General features: G+C 43.7%; 1 protein-coding gene across 4 annotated transcripts in view; it reads right to left on the reverse strand.

The window, feature by feature from the left end:
- Positions 1-17,128, reverse strand: part of TBC1D30 (TBC1 domain family member 30) — a 49,169-nt gene that overhangs the window by 23,958 nt on the left and 8,083 nt on the right. For 2 of the 4 annotated variants that reach the window (XM_068669304.1, XM_068669303.1), the window contains exons 1-2: positions 5,018-5,284; positions 211-272 (exon numbers count right to left, since the gene is read on the reverse strand). In XM_068669304.1, the coding sequence (XP_068525405.1) occupies positions 211-272; positions 5,018-5,177 (222 nt within the window). In that variant the 5' untranslated portion in view covers positions 5,178-5,284. Of the gene's footprint in view, positions 1-210; positions 273-5,017; positions 5,285-17,128 lie in introns of those variants that run through there. The other 2 variants (XM_068669302.1, XM_068669301.1) reach the window with 1 other exon arrangement.

The raw sequence follows: 17,128 nt of genomic DNA on the forward strand, positions 1-17,128 counted from the left end.
ACAATAATACTCTAGAATACAAAGATGTAGGAGATAACCAAGAAAACAATTAAAACCTATTGTGTTTTTCAAATACTAATGGAACAGCTCTTAATGCAATAGCAAATAATATGCTGACATGATGACAGATGCATTTTTGAACTAGGGCAAGTATCTCAACTGAAGAGAGCCCAGTCCTTCATAAGCACGGAGAAAAATGAATCAAATTACCTGCTGAAAACCATTTTGACCTAAAGATGGCTCAAGAGTGAATTTCAATTTCGTATCAACCCCTAGAAACAAAAAGGAAAAATAATCGTGATCATTATTTTCATTTAGTTCAGAAGGAGAAAAAAATCTAGTTGGAATAAGAACATGAGACTTCAACTAGATGTGTTTGAATAGTTATATTTTCACCTGTTTCTGTTAATCCTTGTTTTCACGGTGGATTCTAGGCATGTTTTAAAAGGTACACAGACAAAGCATTTTTAAAATGCAGTTGTGCCCTCTTCAAATTAATGCTGTAGTTCAGCAAAATTCACTTAACTAAAAAAAATGATCTGGTATTTCACTGTTCTGAAAATCGTATTAGGACACTGCAAACTACCATATGAAATGACATAGAAAAAGATATACAAAAGATATACTGCAAACTACCACTGAAGAAAGATATACCAAGAGGTGCTTTCCATCTGTGTCAACTTCTGGACACTAAAACACTTGATATTAATTTCTATCTTTGGGGTGTTAAAACTATTGTATTGCTCGGGATGTCAAATATTTAACCTACTTTTTTTTTTTTTTTTTTTGGCTGTAAGAGCAGATTATGTTAGTTTTTATATAGAAAATTAGCGGATATGGTTTAAAATACATGAATACAAGGATCTCAAGGCCTGCACTGGATCCTGACTAGGGCATCTGGTACGCTGTAGCACAAAGAACAGCAGCACTTGTCAGGCTGCTTAACAGCACCCATTTTGCTTCCGCAACCCTCCGGTCGTTCAGCTGCCGCTGTCCAGAGCTCTGGTTCTGAACAGCGCATCCCGCTGCTCCCCCAGCTTCTGGCATAAAGAAAAAAGCCTTTCTGTACTCTCCCTCCGTAACTCAGTATCATGTATTGCTCCATATTTATGTTGTGCATAACTGATGGTTTTCCTAGAACATCAACCCTAACCATTTTTGCATAGATATTTAAATAGTCATATTAAAAAGCAAACAAAAACCCACACAACAATACTCGAACCCTGCAAGATTTAAGTATACAGAATCCACGCCAATCAACCCACCAGTAATACCCAGTACTTTGGAGCCTGTGAGTCTGTGAAAACCCAAACTGTTCTGGAACATTAAACGTCTTTCAGGATTTGTACACTGTAATTTAAAAACTAGGAATAAGTAATGTAGAAACCCCAATGCCTGATAAATACAAAGCTGAAGCTGTCTCCTTCAAGGCTGCTTTTGTTTTGGCATGGGGAAGGAAAAAGAAAGAAAATTCACACAAAAATAAGTATTGTTTTGAATTTTACGAGTTCTAGTATTGCATCACTGAGACTTGGGGATGGGTGCTGTCATTGCCCTGCTTCAGATTTAAAGACACGCTTGTCAGATTTAGAAAAATAAAAGCTTCAAACCACAATAGAAATGTCTTGAAAAATATTCAAGTGTTAACAGTAATTCCTGGAAGTAACTGCTGATTAGTATTCTACCCCATAAATCCACGGCACTCAGCAGGGACTTCTGATACATAAATCTTTCCATAATAATTCAGAACAGTGTAACAATGCCGGTAACCTACTAAGAAGCAATCATATCACGCTTGCTGTAAATGTGAAAGAGCGACTCTTGCTCCCACGCAATTCAGTGGTAAGTCCTGGAAATCTCCAGTACATACAAACCGGTGTCAGGACCAGGAACTCCTCCTGTTAAGGTAACAGTTATCTAACACTGCCTGGTGGCGAAGGAGCAAGAGCCTTCCACATCAATCACGTATTCGTTTCCAACTCAACAGCCAAATATTAATCTCTTCGCAGTTTTCTAAGACATCTAAAGATCTCAGCAACAATTTCTCTCTTTGTCTTGCCAACTTTTTAAGGAAGATGCAAGCAGAGACAGCCCGATCTGCAAAAGGTCAGGCCTGCATGGTCAGATACCCCCTCACGGTAAGGTGGACACATCTCTCATTTACATTAACATCGTGGGAAGGGAGCTCACACGGCGCACCAGATAAGCTTTCTCTTGATTAAATCAGACTGAGATGAATTTCCATCCATATAAGTTTATCAAATCATTGCTGACAATTAAGACAGATGTGAAAATTACTAGAAATAAGGCTAACATCACATGGTAACACTAGTCTGCGTGGCTAGGTCTCTCTGCCATACGATGAGAGACCTCCTGGTCAGGCCATGCACTGTAACCACCGAACTCCACAAAGCCAGGGAGTCCGTGGCCCCTTATTTGTTCCCAGTTGCTAGTCAGAAATATTCCCCAAATCAAACCCCACTGCCTGTTACATGTTTCTGACACAAGAGAAATCTTTCCACGTGTAATTTCTGCACTCTTCACTGGATTTGTCCCTGGACTTCAGAGCTTCCCCAAGGAAATGAATGGCTATCCCTATTTCATGCTCTCCTGGTTTCCCAAACCTGGATTCCCCAACACCTTCTCCTTCCTTCAGCACCCCACACCTACCCAATCCCACCACAGACCCTCTGCACCCATTTTCACTGGATTTGCCCATTTTGTTCACTCTCCATCTGTCCCAAATCCCTCTCCACTATATAAGCATGCACTCTTCACAGAGAAGACTCCTGACCCCTTGGGACTTTGTGAGAACTTTTCTTTCCAGCTCCTGCACATGGCAGAAACGTACCATACACACAGCGATAGATCCTACTCTCGTGGACTGTAAGCACTGTCAGTACCACTCAGCCCTTTTCCACCAAGCCAGACAGTCCACGGTGTCATCCGACATATTACACATCACCTCCAGGTCATGCACTTTCAATTCATTCTTCATACCTAAAAAAAATTATTAACCCATCTAGGCAGGAACGTGTTGGGAGCATGAATGAATTAACTAGCTCCACAAGCACACACAAAGGTACAGTTGTTTGGCAACGATAATATTTCTGAAGGGTGGGAGAATGGCAAAATATGGCCTGTTCAATGCCCTTGCAGCCAGGTCACCAGAAACAACTGCAGAAGAGCTATTTGGAGAGAAATTAAAAAACAAAAAACCACAACCAACACACACAAAACACAACAAAACCCAGGCCCGTTAGCTTTCCCATGAAAAACGCACCATGAAGCCTGACAACAAAGGGCTAAAAGAAGGAACATCACACCCCTAGGACTCCCAAACCCTAACAGACATCCATTGCATGACCAAAACTGGGCACAGGACCACATAATAAGCCACCAGAGCAGAGAAAACCATCCAGCCAAGCACCTGGATGAAGAATCAAGTCCCTGATCCTCAGCTGTGATAAACAAAAGGATGGGGCTGAAGTCTCGGATTATTTTTTTTTCTGAAATACTAAAACAGAAAAATCACAGGGAGATGATCTGTTCTGATGCACGTATACGAGCCAGAGTTTCAAACTTACAAAGCACATCGCTGCAGGTTATCAGTACTTAAAAGCAGCTGTTGAAACATCTCCCATGGAAAACCAATAAATATTTTATTGAAAACAAAAAAGGAAAAGGGCCTAGAGCGGCTTCCTGTGCAGCGGGAGTCCAAACCTGGGGACAAAAATGGCAACTTGAACTACTACCTTATTGTTGCTTGTTTTAGAACCAGAAATACTCCTAGTCTCACCCTGTATTTTTTTTTCTAAATATATATTTTCACCTGCAAAACCAGAAATAGCAGCCAAAGCCGCCACCGGAGCTCACTGGGATATATCAAAGCACATCCAAAACCTGCAGTCCACGAAAACTTCTCACTGCAAACATACGCTGACACAGACACTAAGAAAACCTGAAGAACAATTCATTAAGCTTGCATTTTTAAGGGCTCGTTAGGCTCCCTCTCCCAGCGCTGTGAAAGCATGTATCCCCAATTATGTCATCCCAGTAACTCACACTGAACAATGTGGAAACCCCAGCCCAGCGGGATTTCCTAGCTTTAGGGCTTTGGCATTCGTGGTTGTGCCTCTTATCGCCTCTCCTGGTCTTCACAGGAGCATATGAGAATATCGATACCCAGATATTCTCATACTACCTGGAACACTGGAAGGCTACTACAGGGGTCTGTGAGAATCAGAAGTCAGGAAATCCCTTCAGTAACAGCAGTGCTATAAACCCACACCAGAATAAGCCTCAGACCATACTAATAACAGCATCCCAAGCCAATCTCGAGCACAGGAGCAGTCAGCATGACACAATTCCAAAAGCCATCTTGGACACGAGTGCTAGCACAAGGGGCAAACGAACCCTATATAGCTCCGTGCACTGCTCTGGGTTTGTTTCTGAGACCTCCGCCTCACGGATTTTCCATACGCCTAGGATTAGGCGAGACCTGACAACGCGTTAGCTGCGAGCGGCAGCTCTGACATTACAAACCCGGATTTCCACTGACAACCAAAGGATCCAACGCTGTGACACCCAGCGAGGCTCCCCCGAGCCGAAAAGCCTCCCTTTTGAGCCCAAAACCCATCTCCCTGCCACCACCGCAGCCGCCGGCCGGCACCTGCCCCTCACAGCCCGTCAGCCCCGCACGGCAGACAAAGGAGGGGGCTCCGCCATGAGGCGGGGACCAGCCCAGCGGCTCCGCAGCGGGCCGGGGAGCGGCCGGGGGGCTGCGGGAGGGCAGAGGCGGCCGCTGCGGGACGCGGAGCGGGGCCGGGCGGTCCCTGAGGCCGCTCCGCCCGCTGCCCGCTGCCCGCCGCCCTCAGCCAGCGGCGCCCCGCGGGCGGCCATTTGCCGCCTCCCCGCTCCGCGCCGCTCCTACCCGGGGCGCCCATCGCCGAGTCGAGCCGAGCATGGCAGGGCAGGGCAGGGCTAAGCGGCTTTACGGGGATTAAGGTCTCGGTACCTGGCTCCAAGGTGCAGAGCAGGCGCGGCGCCGTGCGGGAGATGCAGCTGCGCTTCTTGAGGACGTTGCTGAGGATGGTGCCCACGCCGCCGCCCGAGCTCTGCCGCTTGAGGCATCGCCCGCCCCGCCGCAGCGAGCCCGGCAGCCGGTCCTGCCGCATGGCTGCCCCCGGCCCCGCTCCCCTCAGGCTCCCCGCGGCCCCTCAGCGGGGGGCTGCGGCCATGGCCAGGGCGCGGAGCCCCCGGCAGGGCTGGGCGGCGGCGGCCGTGTGCTGAGGGGAAAGAGGGAGGGCGAGGAGAGGAGAAAATGAGGGAGAAAAAAAAAAAAAAAGAAGGGAGTTGCTCCCGCCCACAACCCTAGCATCACTGCGTGAAAACCGGCAGCCTCTCCTCCTCCTCCTCCTCCTCCTCCTCCAGCAGCACCTGGGCTGCAGGAACAAAGGGCGGCGGGGGGCCCTGCGGCCCGGGGGGCGAGCAGCCGGAGAGGTGCTCGACCTAACAGCACCCCAAAAGGGCTCCAAAAGAAACCGTCGAGGAAAATGTTTGGCATACGGACGGCTCAGAGGGGCTAAACCACTCGGGGCTGCTGCAGAAGGCGAGCAGGATTCATCACCTCACGCTGGTCAGCGAGCCCACCCTGCGCCACAGCCCCTCGCTCCTTTATTACATTTATAAACCTGACAGGTGGTCATTACACGGGCAGGAGAAAGCTGGCAACAGATAAGCAGCACAGCCAATTATATAAAACACACACACACACAAGTTGTATCTATATTTAGAATCTACTGTTAATTTTTCATAGAAGTGTGATTTTGATCATGCCTCTAAATATCTGGTTCGGTTCCGCAGGAAAGCCACGGCGCTGGAGCTGCTAGCTTGCACTCCGGGTGGATAATGAAGCCCGTGTGTCGGCGGTTCTTTTTTTAACAGAGGTGACACTTCCCTGCTGATGTAGATGATGTAAATCACTTTGTTGCAGTGCCAGCTGGAGATGATGGTTTAGTGGTTAAAGCATCAAATCTGAAATAAATTAATCTCCCTTGGTGGACAGATTGTACCAACGGGACTGGGACAGAAATATTTAACTACAGAAATAACCATGTCATCTAATATTTTTCTCCTCTTCCTTGGGCACCGTACACAAACAGCCCCACATCAGTCTTTGGTCATTTCAAGAGTGGGTAACTCAACACTACACACTGCTGGCCAAAGCCTCAGCAGCCATGGCCAAATTTGTGGGACTTGTTATCCAAACGGTGACTTGGTCATCCCACCAAAGCAACGCAGCCGTATCCTTCCTTCAATTGTTAAACAAATCAGCTCTAAGAAAGACATCCATATTTAGCTGACAAGGATAACCAGCTGCTTTGGTACAACCAATGTATTCAGTGTCCTCATTACTGCTGTTTCTCCTGCTTGTCATCCTGTCAGTCTTTGAAAACCAGAAACAAACAGGACAATCGCTCCGTGACTCAGGACGTGGATTCTTGCAAGGACCAGCATGCCATTAAGGACAATTGCCCACGTGCCAGCCAATTAATGCAACGTTTCTTGTAAGAAAAATGCAAAAATGCACTTTAGTGCACAAAATGAACAAGCCAAGACATACTAATGGGTTTGATGACTCACTGGATCATTAGCACAAATGGATTTTGGAGACATGGATAAGTCTCCCATTACATATACATATGCATATCTTAAGAACAAGAACCTAGCTTCTAGAAAAATGGATCGCATCAGTTTTTAACCACCCATCAGCCAAGATCTATAACTTGCCAGTGGCAAGGCAGGCGTTGGCCCACTCCCTGGACTTGCACACATCTAAGCATGACACTGCATGTCAGCAGCTTGTATAAATTTGCCATATTTACCACTGATTTGTGAACAGTCTTCAACAACGAGGAAATTTTGAAGTGCAGGCGCTGCAGCTCACAGACAAATCACCAGTTTCAAGCTGAGGAAAAAGCAACGATTTGAACCCAAAGATGTCACCAGCCTTCATGCATCTAGTTTGATCCACCAAGGCAGAGAAGGCTGGCCACATTCACAAGCTCTTATCTATAATTACTGGCAAGACAGATGGAAAATTATTAGAAAATACATTAAAAAAAAAAAAAAGAAGAGTTTTGGGCAACCCAGATACTTAACCTCCAGATATTTTATAATTATCAGCCTGAGACTTTGCTTTTCTCCCCTGCAGTTCATTTCTTCCCTCCCACACAACACAGTCACTTTCTGAAAAACTTTTCTTCTTCATTTGGTATCTCTCTGCAGCCTTACCACCACCTGCTAACTGTGCCTTTTTAGGGCCTGAGCATACTTTATAAGAAATCCTCAATGACAAGTATAACTCGCGTAGTTGTCACAATCTGCCTCCTGGTGATTGGTCCTGTGATCTCCACCAGGTTTCGACACAGAAAAAACAACTCTATTTACCCTACACCTCCTCATTCACCAGCCCACTTCTATTCTATCTGCACTGCAACAACGAGGTTCAAGGTGTGCAGCAGGAAAGGAAGGCTATGCATCAGCAGATGGGGTGGTGACAGGAACAACAGCAGAATTGGGGCTGCAGAGCAACCTTGTGATTAAAGGACACAGCTTTGTGCAACCACTCATCTCCCAGCCTGTAGCTCTGCTTGGGGTTATTGCGCCCCAGGTGCAGGACCCGGCACTTGGCCTTGTTAAACTTCATGCAGTTGACCTCAGCCCATCGGTGCAGCCTATCCAGATCCTCCTGCAGAGCCTTCCTACCCTCGAGCAGATCGACACACGCACCTAACTTGGTGTCATCTGCAAACTTACTGAGGGTGCACTTGATCCCCTCGTCCAGATCATTGATGAAGATATTAAAGAGGACTGGCCCCAGCACCGAGCCCTGGGGAATGCCACGAGTGACCGGCCTCCAACTGGATTTGACTCCATTCACCACGACTCTTTGGGCCCGGCTATCCAGCCAGTTTTTAACCCACTTATTAGACATTACAGAAAAAAGAGCAAGAGCTGATATTTGCTTACCACGGTATTCACTGCAAATATAAACTACATCATGGGCAGGAAATAACATCTCTGATTCCAAGAAATGGAAAAGCAGGATTTAAATGATGAGTCTCAGGAAGCATGCAGCAGAACTGAGAAACTAATCCAATTCTACTCCAGTCCTACCCTTTCCTTTAGACTGCACACACCATTCTTACTCATTTTTCCCTTCAACAACAGCCAACACAGTAAGTTTTTGGCAGTGAAGTATGCCCGAGAAGTATGCCAAACTTTTCCATCATCAGTGAAAAGACCTGAAACATCACCTATCTGTAACGAAGGCACTTGCAAACCAGTTGTGAAAGCACTTCCTAGGAACTTCTAGCACACCAGGATAACCAGTTTTCCATTTAGGGAGGTACAACATTCACAGGCAGTGAATCAGTGCAGGTAAGGTCAGCTGCAAACCCCTCCATTCACATCTTGTTCTCCAAGTGGCACAAGCGATGCTTATGCAATACGGTCATGTGGGTGAGAAGCTTTCAAAAGCATCACAGATTGCTAAAAAAAAAAAAAAAAAAAAAAAAGAGTACCAAAAGTACTGACACGCCTGTAACCCCCTTGAACCTGCCTTTACCCATCTCCGTTTATAAAGATGTAGCTATTTTCATGAACAGGGGATGTGCAGGAAAACATCTGAACAGTCCCAGGACTCACTAAGGCCAGCAACAACAGAACTGCACGCTCGTGTCTCCCCAGACCCATGCACAACCCAGTGAAGCACCAAGACCCTACTTTCCTGAGCCCTTCAGGAAACCACACAGCAGCAAGGTTTTCTTGAGCTTGTCCCTGCAACGCTATCGCACTGAAAGCTATGAATATGTTAACACTCAAATGCTATACGCCACAAATTATTAACTCTCCTCGCTATGTAACCATCTCTCACAATTACGTTAAAAAGCGCGTATTCTGCAGCATCTGCAGCTTCTAGGCCAAACTGTTTGAGGACGGAAGAATTGAATTTGCTGACAAGGCAGCAGCACTGAGCACAAAAGTGACAGCAGCCAGTGCCAACAGGCCAGGTACAAGGAGCAGCCTATTTCGTTCCAGGACATGACTGCTCCCAGAGCATAACAGGAGAGAACTGAAAGATTTCCTGAGAAGCAGGAACCAACTCATGCTCTGTAAACAGCACATGCCACAAATCAAGGACACCTCAAATATTTTCAGAGGAAAAAAAAATAATGCTACAAGCTAGATGTGATTTGGAAGCCTTTACCTTAACACAATGCACTGTAAGGGCAAGGCAAAGATTTTTAACTCAGAACCATCGACGTAGGAAACAAAAAGGGTTTTAAATATACTATTACTTGATTACAGGACAGAAGTAAGTTAATTCCCCTTATTATGCCACTAACAGAGGGCAACAAGCTTGCACAACTAAATAAGCCTGATATTCTATTGAAGCTGTTTCTGTTCACTACAGTGCCCATAAATTCTAATTCTGGGCTGCAGCATTATTGTAGTAGGTGCTGTACAAGCACAGCAAAAGAGACTGCCTGCTATAAAAGGAAGAAATAAGACAGAAGAAAACATATTAGCATATGGAGGAGCACATGGAAACAGCAAGATTGTATTGGTAAGCACAATGGAAGCTGTCCTAATATAGGAGCTGCTATTGCATCTCTGCAGGCTTCATGGCAAAAAGGAGTACCAAGGGACACACCTGAAGGAGGACAGAGACATAGCATGAGGTCAGTAAGAGGCTGAGGGAATAGGTTTTAATGAACTTCAATACGGAGAGACACCCACAAGCGAATACCAGCACAGGGAGAAATTACGAAGGTACTTGTTTTAAAATGCTAAGTGTGGGATGGAGCTACAAGGCAGGAGATAACCCTGAACACCAAACAGGAAATGACAAATATGTGGTAACGGAGAAGAGTAGGTTGTGAGGAGCTTTGTATGCTAACGCAAGGGAAGCAAGATACTGGCAAGGTCTCTGAAGACCGTAAGGGAAGCGTAGGCACCTCGCACACATTTAAACACCTATGTACGAATACTCAAATGTAGATGGGTTAATCTCAAACTGAAGTTTACTGTTACAGTTAATTCTTTGTACAGCATCTATGTTGTCTCCTAAAAGGACACAACTAGAGCCAGCAGGAAAAGAGCTTGGAGAAGTGTTGTGTGTCCCAACTGCTTCTAACCAGATCTTAATCAGAAAAAAAGCGACAGGTAAATCAGTGGAAGGTTTTTCTCATGTTGTGAAATTAGGGTGCTGGTATTGAACAACAGCATCCAGGTTTCCTTTTCATTTATTTATTTTTCTGATTAGGTTCTACTGTATAAATTAATTCTAAAGTCCTCCTTGCCATTTCAGGAGCAAAGTGATCAGTGTTGCCTTGATGAAGGAAATACAGAAATACAGTGGGGGGGGTGGAATACATGGAGTGAATATCAATTTATTTCACTCATTGACGCACTGATCAGAGCAGTAAAGGGGATCACGTGCAGTTACATTAGGCAGATATTTGCATCTGGTGAGCAAGGTAAGACGTGTCACGAAAGCATTGCTATAGTGACAATGTATTTAACCAAACAGTAAACTGCATAAATTCTAGTGTTAACAGGTGGAACAGAAGTCACAGCAATGCTTTAATGATCAATAAAATATATACAGAGGAGCGTGTTTTAAGTAAAACACGCATTAATTGAAGTGAGATCTCAAATAGCAAATACCTTTTTTTTTTGTCAGAGGAATTACCTGTCTCCACTGAAATACAGAATTAAATATACTATTTTTGTAAAGGACACGGTAAGAAAAATCACTGAAGAGGCCTACATAAAAATATTATGTGTAAGAATTAAGAAATGTTCCCTTACCTTGCTTAATGATGGAAAGTAAATGCACGTCTTGGCCAACATTCACACACCAGAACCCTGCTTAGATGCTACATGGTCATTTTAAAAATCAAATCACTGTATCAGCAGTAAAGTCTAATGCAACATATGAAAAAAAAGAGTAACAAGAACTAAACTTCTGACAGCTATTGCTTGTAGTCCTGTTTAAGATAATATTTGTGGAAGAAGAAAGGTCACTTGATTGCAGGCTCCCAGCTCTCATACAGAGCTGCTCTTCCCTTATTAGAATTTAATTTGCTTAGCATCTAGCATAGAAATTGAATGTTACAGTGTGGATTGCCAGCTTGTTTGGTTTGAACTGCTATTTTAGAAACAGCAAGGCTTTAATGCCCCTAACATAACTAATGAAAACTAAAATACTGTGTTCCTCAAGGCAAGATTTATCCACAGACAGAACACTTATAAATGGTTTTGACTGAAAAGTAACCACCAGTTTGAAAAATTAGCTAACCAAAAAATGCCTTTGTTTCGGGCTGGGAAGCACTATAGGGGTGAGACCATGTTTATAAACAAGTTTTTATATATCTTTTACTACTTAGTTGCAGTAACACTTAGAACTTCCATCAAAGACCAGGTTCAAGAGGTACAAGGCTTTCTATAGACACGTAGCAAGAAGACATCATCCCTGCACTGCCCAAGGATAGGAGTCCTGCTTCCAGCACAGATCCTCCCTTTCCCAGTTCACATGGCCTCCATGGACAGAGCTTCATTGCAGAGGAATGGAAACAAAACCCTTTCTGGGGTTGTGGAGGAAAACGGTGTTCGCTCTAACAGAAGTTAATGGAGCTTTTAGGACCAAAAATCTTCATCTGTCGCTATGGAAGCCCTCCACCAGCACTCAAGATCTTTGATCCCATATACATCAGCCTCTGTTTGCAGATGCTACTAGCTCTCTAGGCATTACCACAAATATTATTTAAGTCTTCAGATTAGGATTCCCATTTAAAAAAAAAAAAAGACCAGCTATGCACGCTGATTACATCCCCATTCCAACTTCCTTTAACCTCACTCAGTAATTGTTTTTCCTTCAGCATTTAAGGCCCAATGTTTGTTGACAATGACAACTGGATGAAATGCAACCCAAGAACCACAAACTGTTCATACTTTGGATTTGGACAATACATACTGTATGGATGACAGGAAGAACATAATGATTGGTACAAGTTGCTGTAATTTTTAGGGAGGTACACCCTTTTATAAAAAGATTTCACTGCTACTAAAACAGAACAAGAGGTTTCCAAATTTTACTAAGAAAGACATAAATAATATGCTTGTGTCACTTTTCTCTTACAAAAGTGTTTTAGTAAGATGATATAACATGGACTTCACTTCCTTGGCAAATTTCAAGTGTTTCTGAGGAGCATCCACTGCTCAGCAAGTCAAACTCAGGTTATTTTTAACTTCAAGTAGCAAAACACTGTAAAATCTGAGGAGATTTCCAGAGCTGCTTCAGCACAGAATTATATGCAGGAGTATCGATCCAAATAGACTAAATTCACAGCTCGCTTTTCTAGTATCTTGTGCTTAAATGTCAAACTTATTTCAGAAGGCTGCAGAAATGTAGCTGCTAGCTGATGCTCCATAAATCAGTCTATTCCTAGGACTAATTATCCCAAGCAGCTGCTATCCTCCATTTGATCTTCAGTATCCAGGAAATCTCTTCGTCAAAGCCTCACTCAACCAAAGAATGTTCTATATGTCATACTCAGAGATAAAATGCATCTCTATTACTTAAAGGCCACATACTCTGTAGGGCATTTTCACCAAAGCTCCATTTCTCCATTTACCCTCCTGCAAGCTTACAAAGATTTAAAACAAAAAGGAAAAAAAATAATATGGTATTTAATTAGGAAAACGAACAGTAAAGTTAATTGTACTGAAGTATAATATCTAGAAAAAAAAAAAAAAGAAGAAGGTCTAGACAAATGTGAAAGACTATGCATACAATCTAATTGCACGCTTTATTCTCTTCGGCTATTCCCACATCCAAAAGCTTGTAAGAGAAAGATTAAAGATTGTAACAATTGTATTATGGTTACAGAGCTCATACAGCCAACCATCCTATGAGCTTATACACACAAACAAACCCTTACATCTTGAATGTTCAACATTTCCAGTAAGCGTCATGGGTTTTTAGTACCTGCAAATGTCAGAGCAGGATTTACCATTGGTTCACAAGCATCTAAATGCTTTGGGAAGCACGAAGGCTGGAAATCTCCATCATGTGTACTCATCACACATCACTACTCCTCCACGTATGGCCTTTGGCGGCACTGGCTGTACAGCCACTTTCCTCTCATATTCTCATTTAAAGCAATGAAATCCTAGGTAACGTCCTGGATATCCCGGACACTGAAGTCCCACAGTAAAGCCCAGGACTACTTTTAATTCTGGTTTTGCTCATGTCGCAGAGCTGCAGCCCAAGCCCTTTGCTTGGCCAGGCTGCACACTCCGCTCCTCCCTGGGCAGACCCACTGGGCTGGAACAGGATGAGCTCAGTTTCACGCTGCTCCTCAACCTGTGCAGAAAATCAGCATGTCAACTCCCTTCACCACAATAATCCCAGCATGACTTCAGCCAAAGCCTGGCTTTTCCAGTTCTTCAGGGAAATACGAGGCTAACTGAACTTCACTGCGGATCAGTTTCCATCCTGATGACTACACATGTGAAGAGGCAACTGTTGTCTGAGAGGTGTTTCTGAGGTCACGACTGACTGACAAGGGACTGCAGATAGAGAACAGGCTGTCCTGATTTTTCTGTTGTTATCATCAAACAACAGCATCCTTCCTTCAGGAGACTAAGGCATCTCCTCAGTTCAAGCTGATTGAATATCACTTTTCAAAGTTACTGCAGGGCTAGAGAAATAAGATGTCACTTATTTGAGAACCACTTTGCTCAGGGAAAATAGTAAATAACAACCACTAGAGCATTACTTGAAAAGGAATCCAAAAAGGAAACCCACATGCAATAATCTATCAGATTAATCCACATTTCTAATACTCAGCAAGCATTTTATGTAACAAGTACTATCCAATATATCAACTTTTCCTGGCACAGCTGTTGTGAAAAACGTAGTTCAGTGCATTCAAAATTCTACCTGCATCACAAAACTAATCCCATGAGGTCTGCAATCGCTTTGTAGCAGAAACAGGACCACCGTTACACAGAAGAATATGGAAAAGGCAGCAGTCAGTCAACCCAAGTTGTATGCGTATACAAAACAAGCACAATCTCGGGTGTAGCACCAACTCAACCATTTCTCTGTTGTCACAGCTGCTGGCACACTGACAAAAAATATTCAAAACACGCTATAACAAGCACTGTACAGATTACAGGATTGCTACCAAGTTCCTGTCACACAGTTATATACTAAGAAGCCTGCATTTTCAATTGCAAACTAGGCCTAGGTTCAGCAGCAAGTTTATTGATCACAGAAAGATTTGCTGAATTCACCATTCATATCCTTGATAAGTAACGAAGTATTTATTTTAGTAATTTATTTTATACCATACCATATTCAGCTGTTAATGTCCCATGAGGTGTCTGCACAATACATAAATGTAGAGCTGTTTCACTGCGGACACTGCAGTTCGATAAGCAGCGGCTGAGGCTTTCACCACCTGAGGTGGCGACCATTACAAGATGGCAGCGCCCCTTCCACCTCAGCGTCAGAGACCAACAACAGACCACGTCTGTTTGATATTGCTTACAAATTCAGCCCCACTCCACCCTCACCCCAGATGTCTGCGATTTCCAAGTCAAGGATTCAAAGTGTGGGGAGAAGGCAGCATGCAGGTGTATGGTTCTCAAGTTCGCAGGACCCACAGTCTGTGGAGAAGTGGGACAGCACAGCTGGTTGACCAGGGGCTCCTAGGGCTCACCACACTCCTTTAGGTGAAGGCTTGGTGTCTCCCAAACCATGCCTGACACAATATACCACCAATCAGCTGGTCCCCAGCTCCTTTATCACATGTGGTAACATATGTGAGGCTCATCAGGCAAAAGAGAAGAGGAAGCTGAAGGCTATCTCCTCTCAGAGGCCTGAGTTCCCCTGCCCACTTTGCTCAACAACCACCTGGCTCTGAACTCCTGCTGTTTCCCTTCCCCAAGAAAATCCCACTCCTTGAGAGACAGCAGCTCTCACCAAGCTAGAAAATGAGCAGCAGCAGTGAGCCAGGAGGCAGTACGTCCCCCAAGGAGGTAGCAATCTTAGTCAGCAGCCTCCAGTGTCCCCAGGAAGCTACCCACCATCAGCATCAATCTTCAACCCTGAATGCAGCCGATTTCCCAATAAAAGTAGCAATGGAATGACACCTACAACAAAAGTAGCAGTCAGGTATATGTGCATATATAGTAGGGAATATCTGACACAGAAAAATAAGGATCCATATAATCCCCAAAGAGGCAGAAAGAAAACATATGCCTTAATTATGAGTGTTAGCTCTGCAGCTCCCTAAATCAGCTTGGCAACCCCAGTGTTGAACTGCCAGGGAGTGAACTGCAGAGATGGATGGCTGCATATTCCCAGGAAAACTTTAATGGAAAACGCCATCATAAAACATCAGCTTGTGGAAAGCAAAGTCCTTCACAACAAAGTATTATATTTGACCAAAAAAAAAAAAATTAAATGCCAAAAGCATAATTCAATTTTGACTCTTTTTAGGATTAAACATTTAATGTCTTAAAAATGGCTCATTATATAACATGAAATAAGAAAGGGCGAGGAGTGTCAAAATCTGAACAAAGCATTTTAGCTCAAAATGTAAGCTTTCAGAATTCTGCTTCATAAGCAATTGAATTTTGTGAGTAGGTGTTTTTATTTCATGCTGGAACAAGATATTTTTGTTGCTGTACTCTAAAATCAGAATTTCCCTCCAAGTGAGGATTCCAGGTTCTGCACTGCTCTAAGCACTAGTTTTTGCCATCTTTTCAATTTGATATTCTGCAAGTGCACAGTCAACAGAAACCTTTCAGATGGGCTATGACCAAATTAGACAGCAAATCCAGCCTCTCAATTTCAGAGGAGAAAAAAGAAAAGATTACTTCCTTTTTTACTTTAGAAAAGGAGAGAATTCTTACTTCATTTCAGGAGTCAAACTGAAATTAGCCCTGAGTGATACCAAGTCTGTACAACCAAACCATTTGCTAAGTTTCTAAGTAAACTGACCAGACAGTTTCTCAATCTAGAATTTATATTACAGATTTGGTTTTACAGTAGAGAATATCAGCAAGAGAAGATGGCAGTCAGCTGAACTGTTTTGAAGTAGGCAGTCAAGGGCTCCTCTGGCCTCACACCAGCCAGCTTCCTGGGGCTAGCATAAGTCATTGTGAATAACTATCTGGAGACAATGCAGTGGGCTGGTCTGAATTCTCCATGGTGCTTACCAATACTACAGATTGCCAAATGACCCAAGATGTCAGCATTCGTTACCTACCCCAATTACACATAGAATCCATACTCTGTGTGCACATCCCATCAACCAGTTACAAGATCCTGGTCTCATCAAAATGAAGCAACCATGGAATTCACTACCTAAACAGTCCCCAGGATTATTCAGATACCGACTGTCAGCCTTAGAGACACAACTGGCACTTTTTGTGTGAATAGCTTCCATAACTGCATAAAATACTAGAACAACAAACTTTGAATAGTGTTTAAAAAAATATATAATTATTATTGTCCTTTCAACAATCAACATCTTGTTCACTGTTCCACACTGCTGGTATTGTGTATGAGAACACTCACTCTTCTGTCTCAAAGACTCACTAGCAAATACCAAGAATACACAGTCTGATGTTCATTTGCAAATACTAATCATGGCACATGACTATTTATTGAAACACTTCTCTGTGACCTGTTGCACAGTGATGAACGATGCAAGTAACCCTCAGACCAGGCTCCTGTTGCACTGGATTAGGCTTTCAGATTCCTCAGGATCTTGGCTGGCTATAGCTGAATTAAATACGATAATGAAGTGTCATTTAGTTTTGTAGAAGCATATTCACCACTACAGTTGGCTCTAAGGGTTCTCACAGCTACCTTCCACAATGAGCCAAGCTCCAGCACCCTTAGAAACAAGTTCTCTTCTTTCCTCTCCTACTAATTCACTACCTAAAAACCAGCAAAGGACATAGAATAGATTATAAAATCCTTGTTAACCAACCCCTCAGCCCACCTCCACATCCTGAGTCATGAACACCAGAGAAA

This window comes from Anas acuta, chromosome 1 (assembly GCF_963932015.1).
Source record: "Anas acuta chromosome 1, bAnaAcu1.1, whole genome shotgun sequence".
Taxonomy (NCBI): domain Eukaryota; kingdom Metazoa; phylum Chordata; class Aves; order Anseriformes; family Anatidae; genus Anas; species Anas acuta.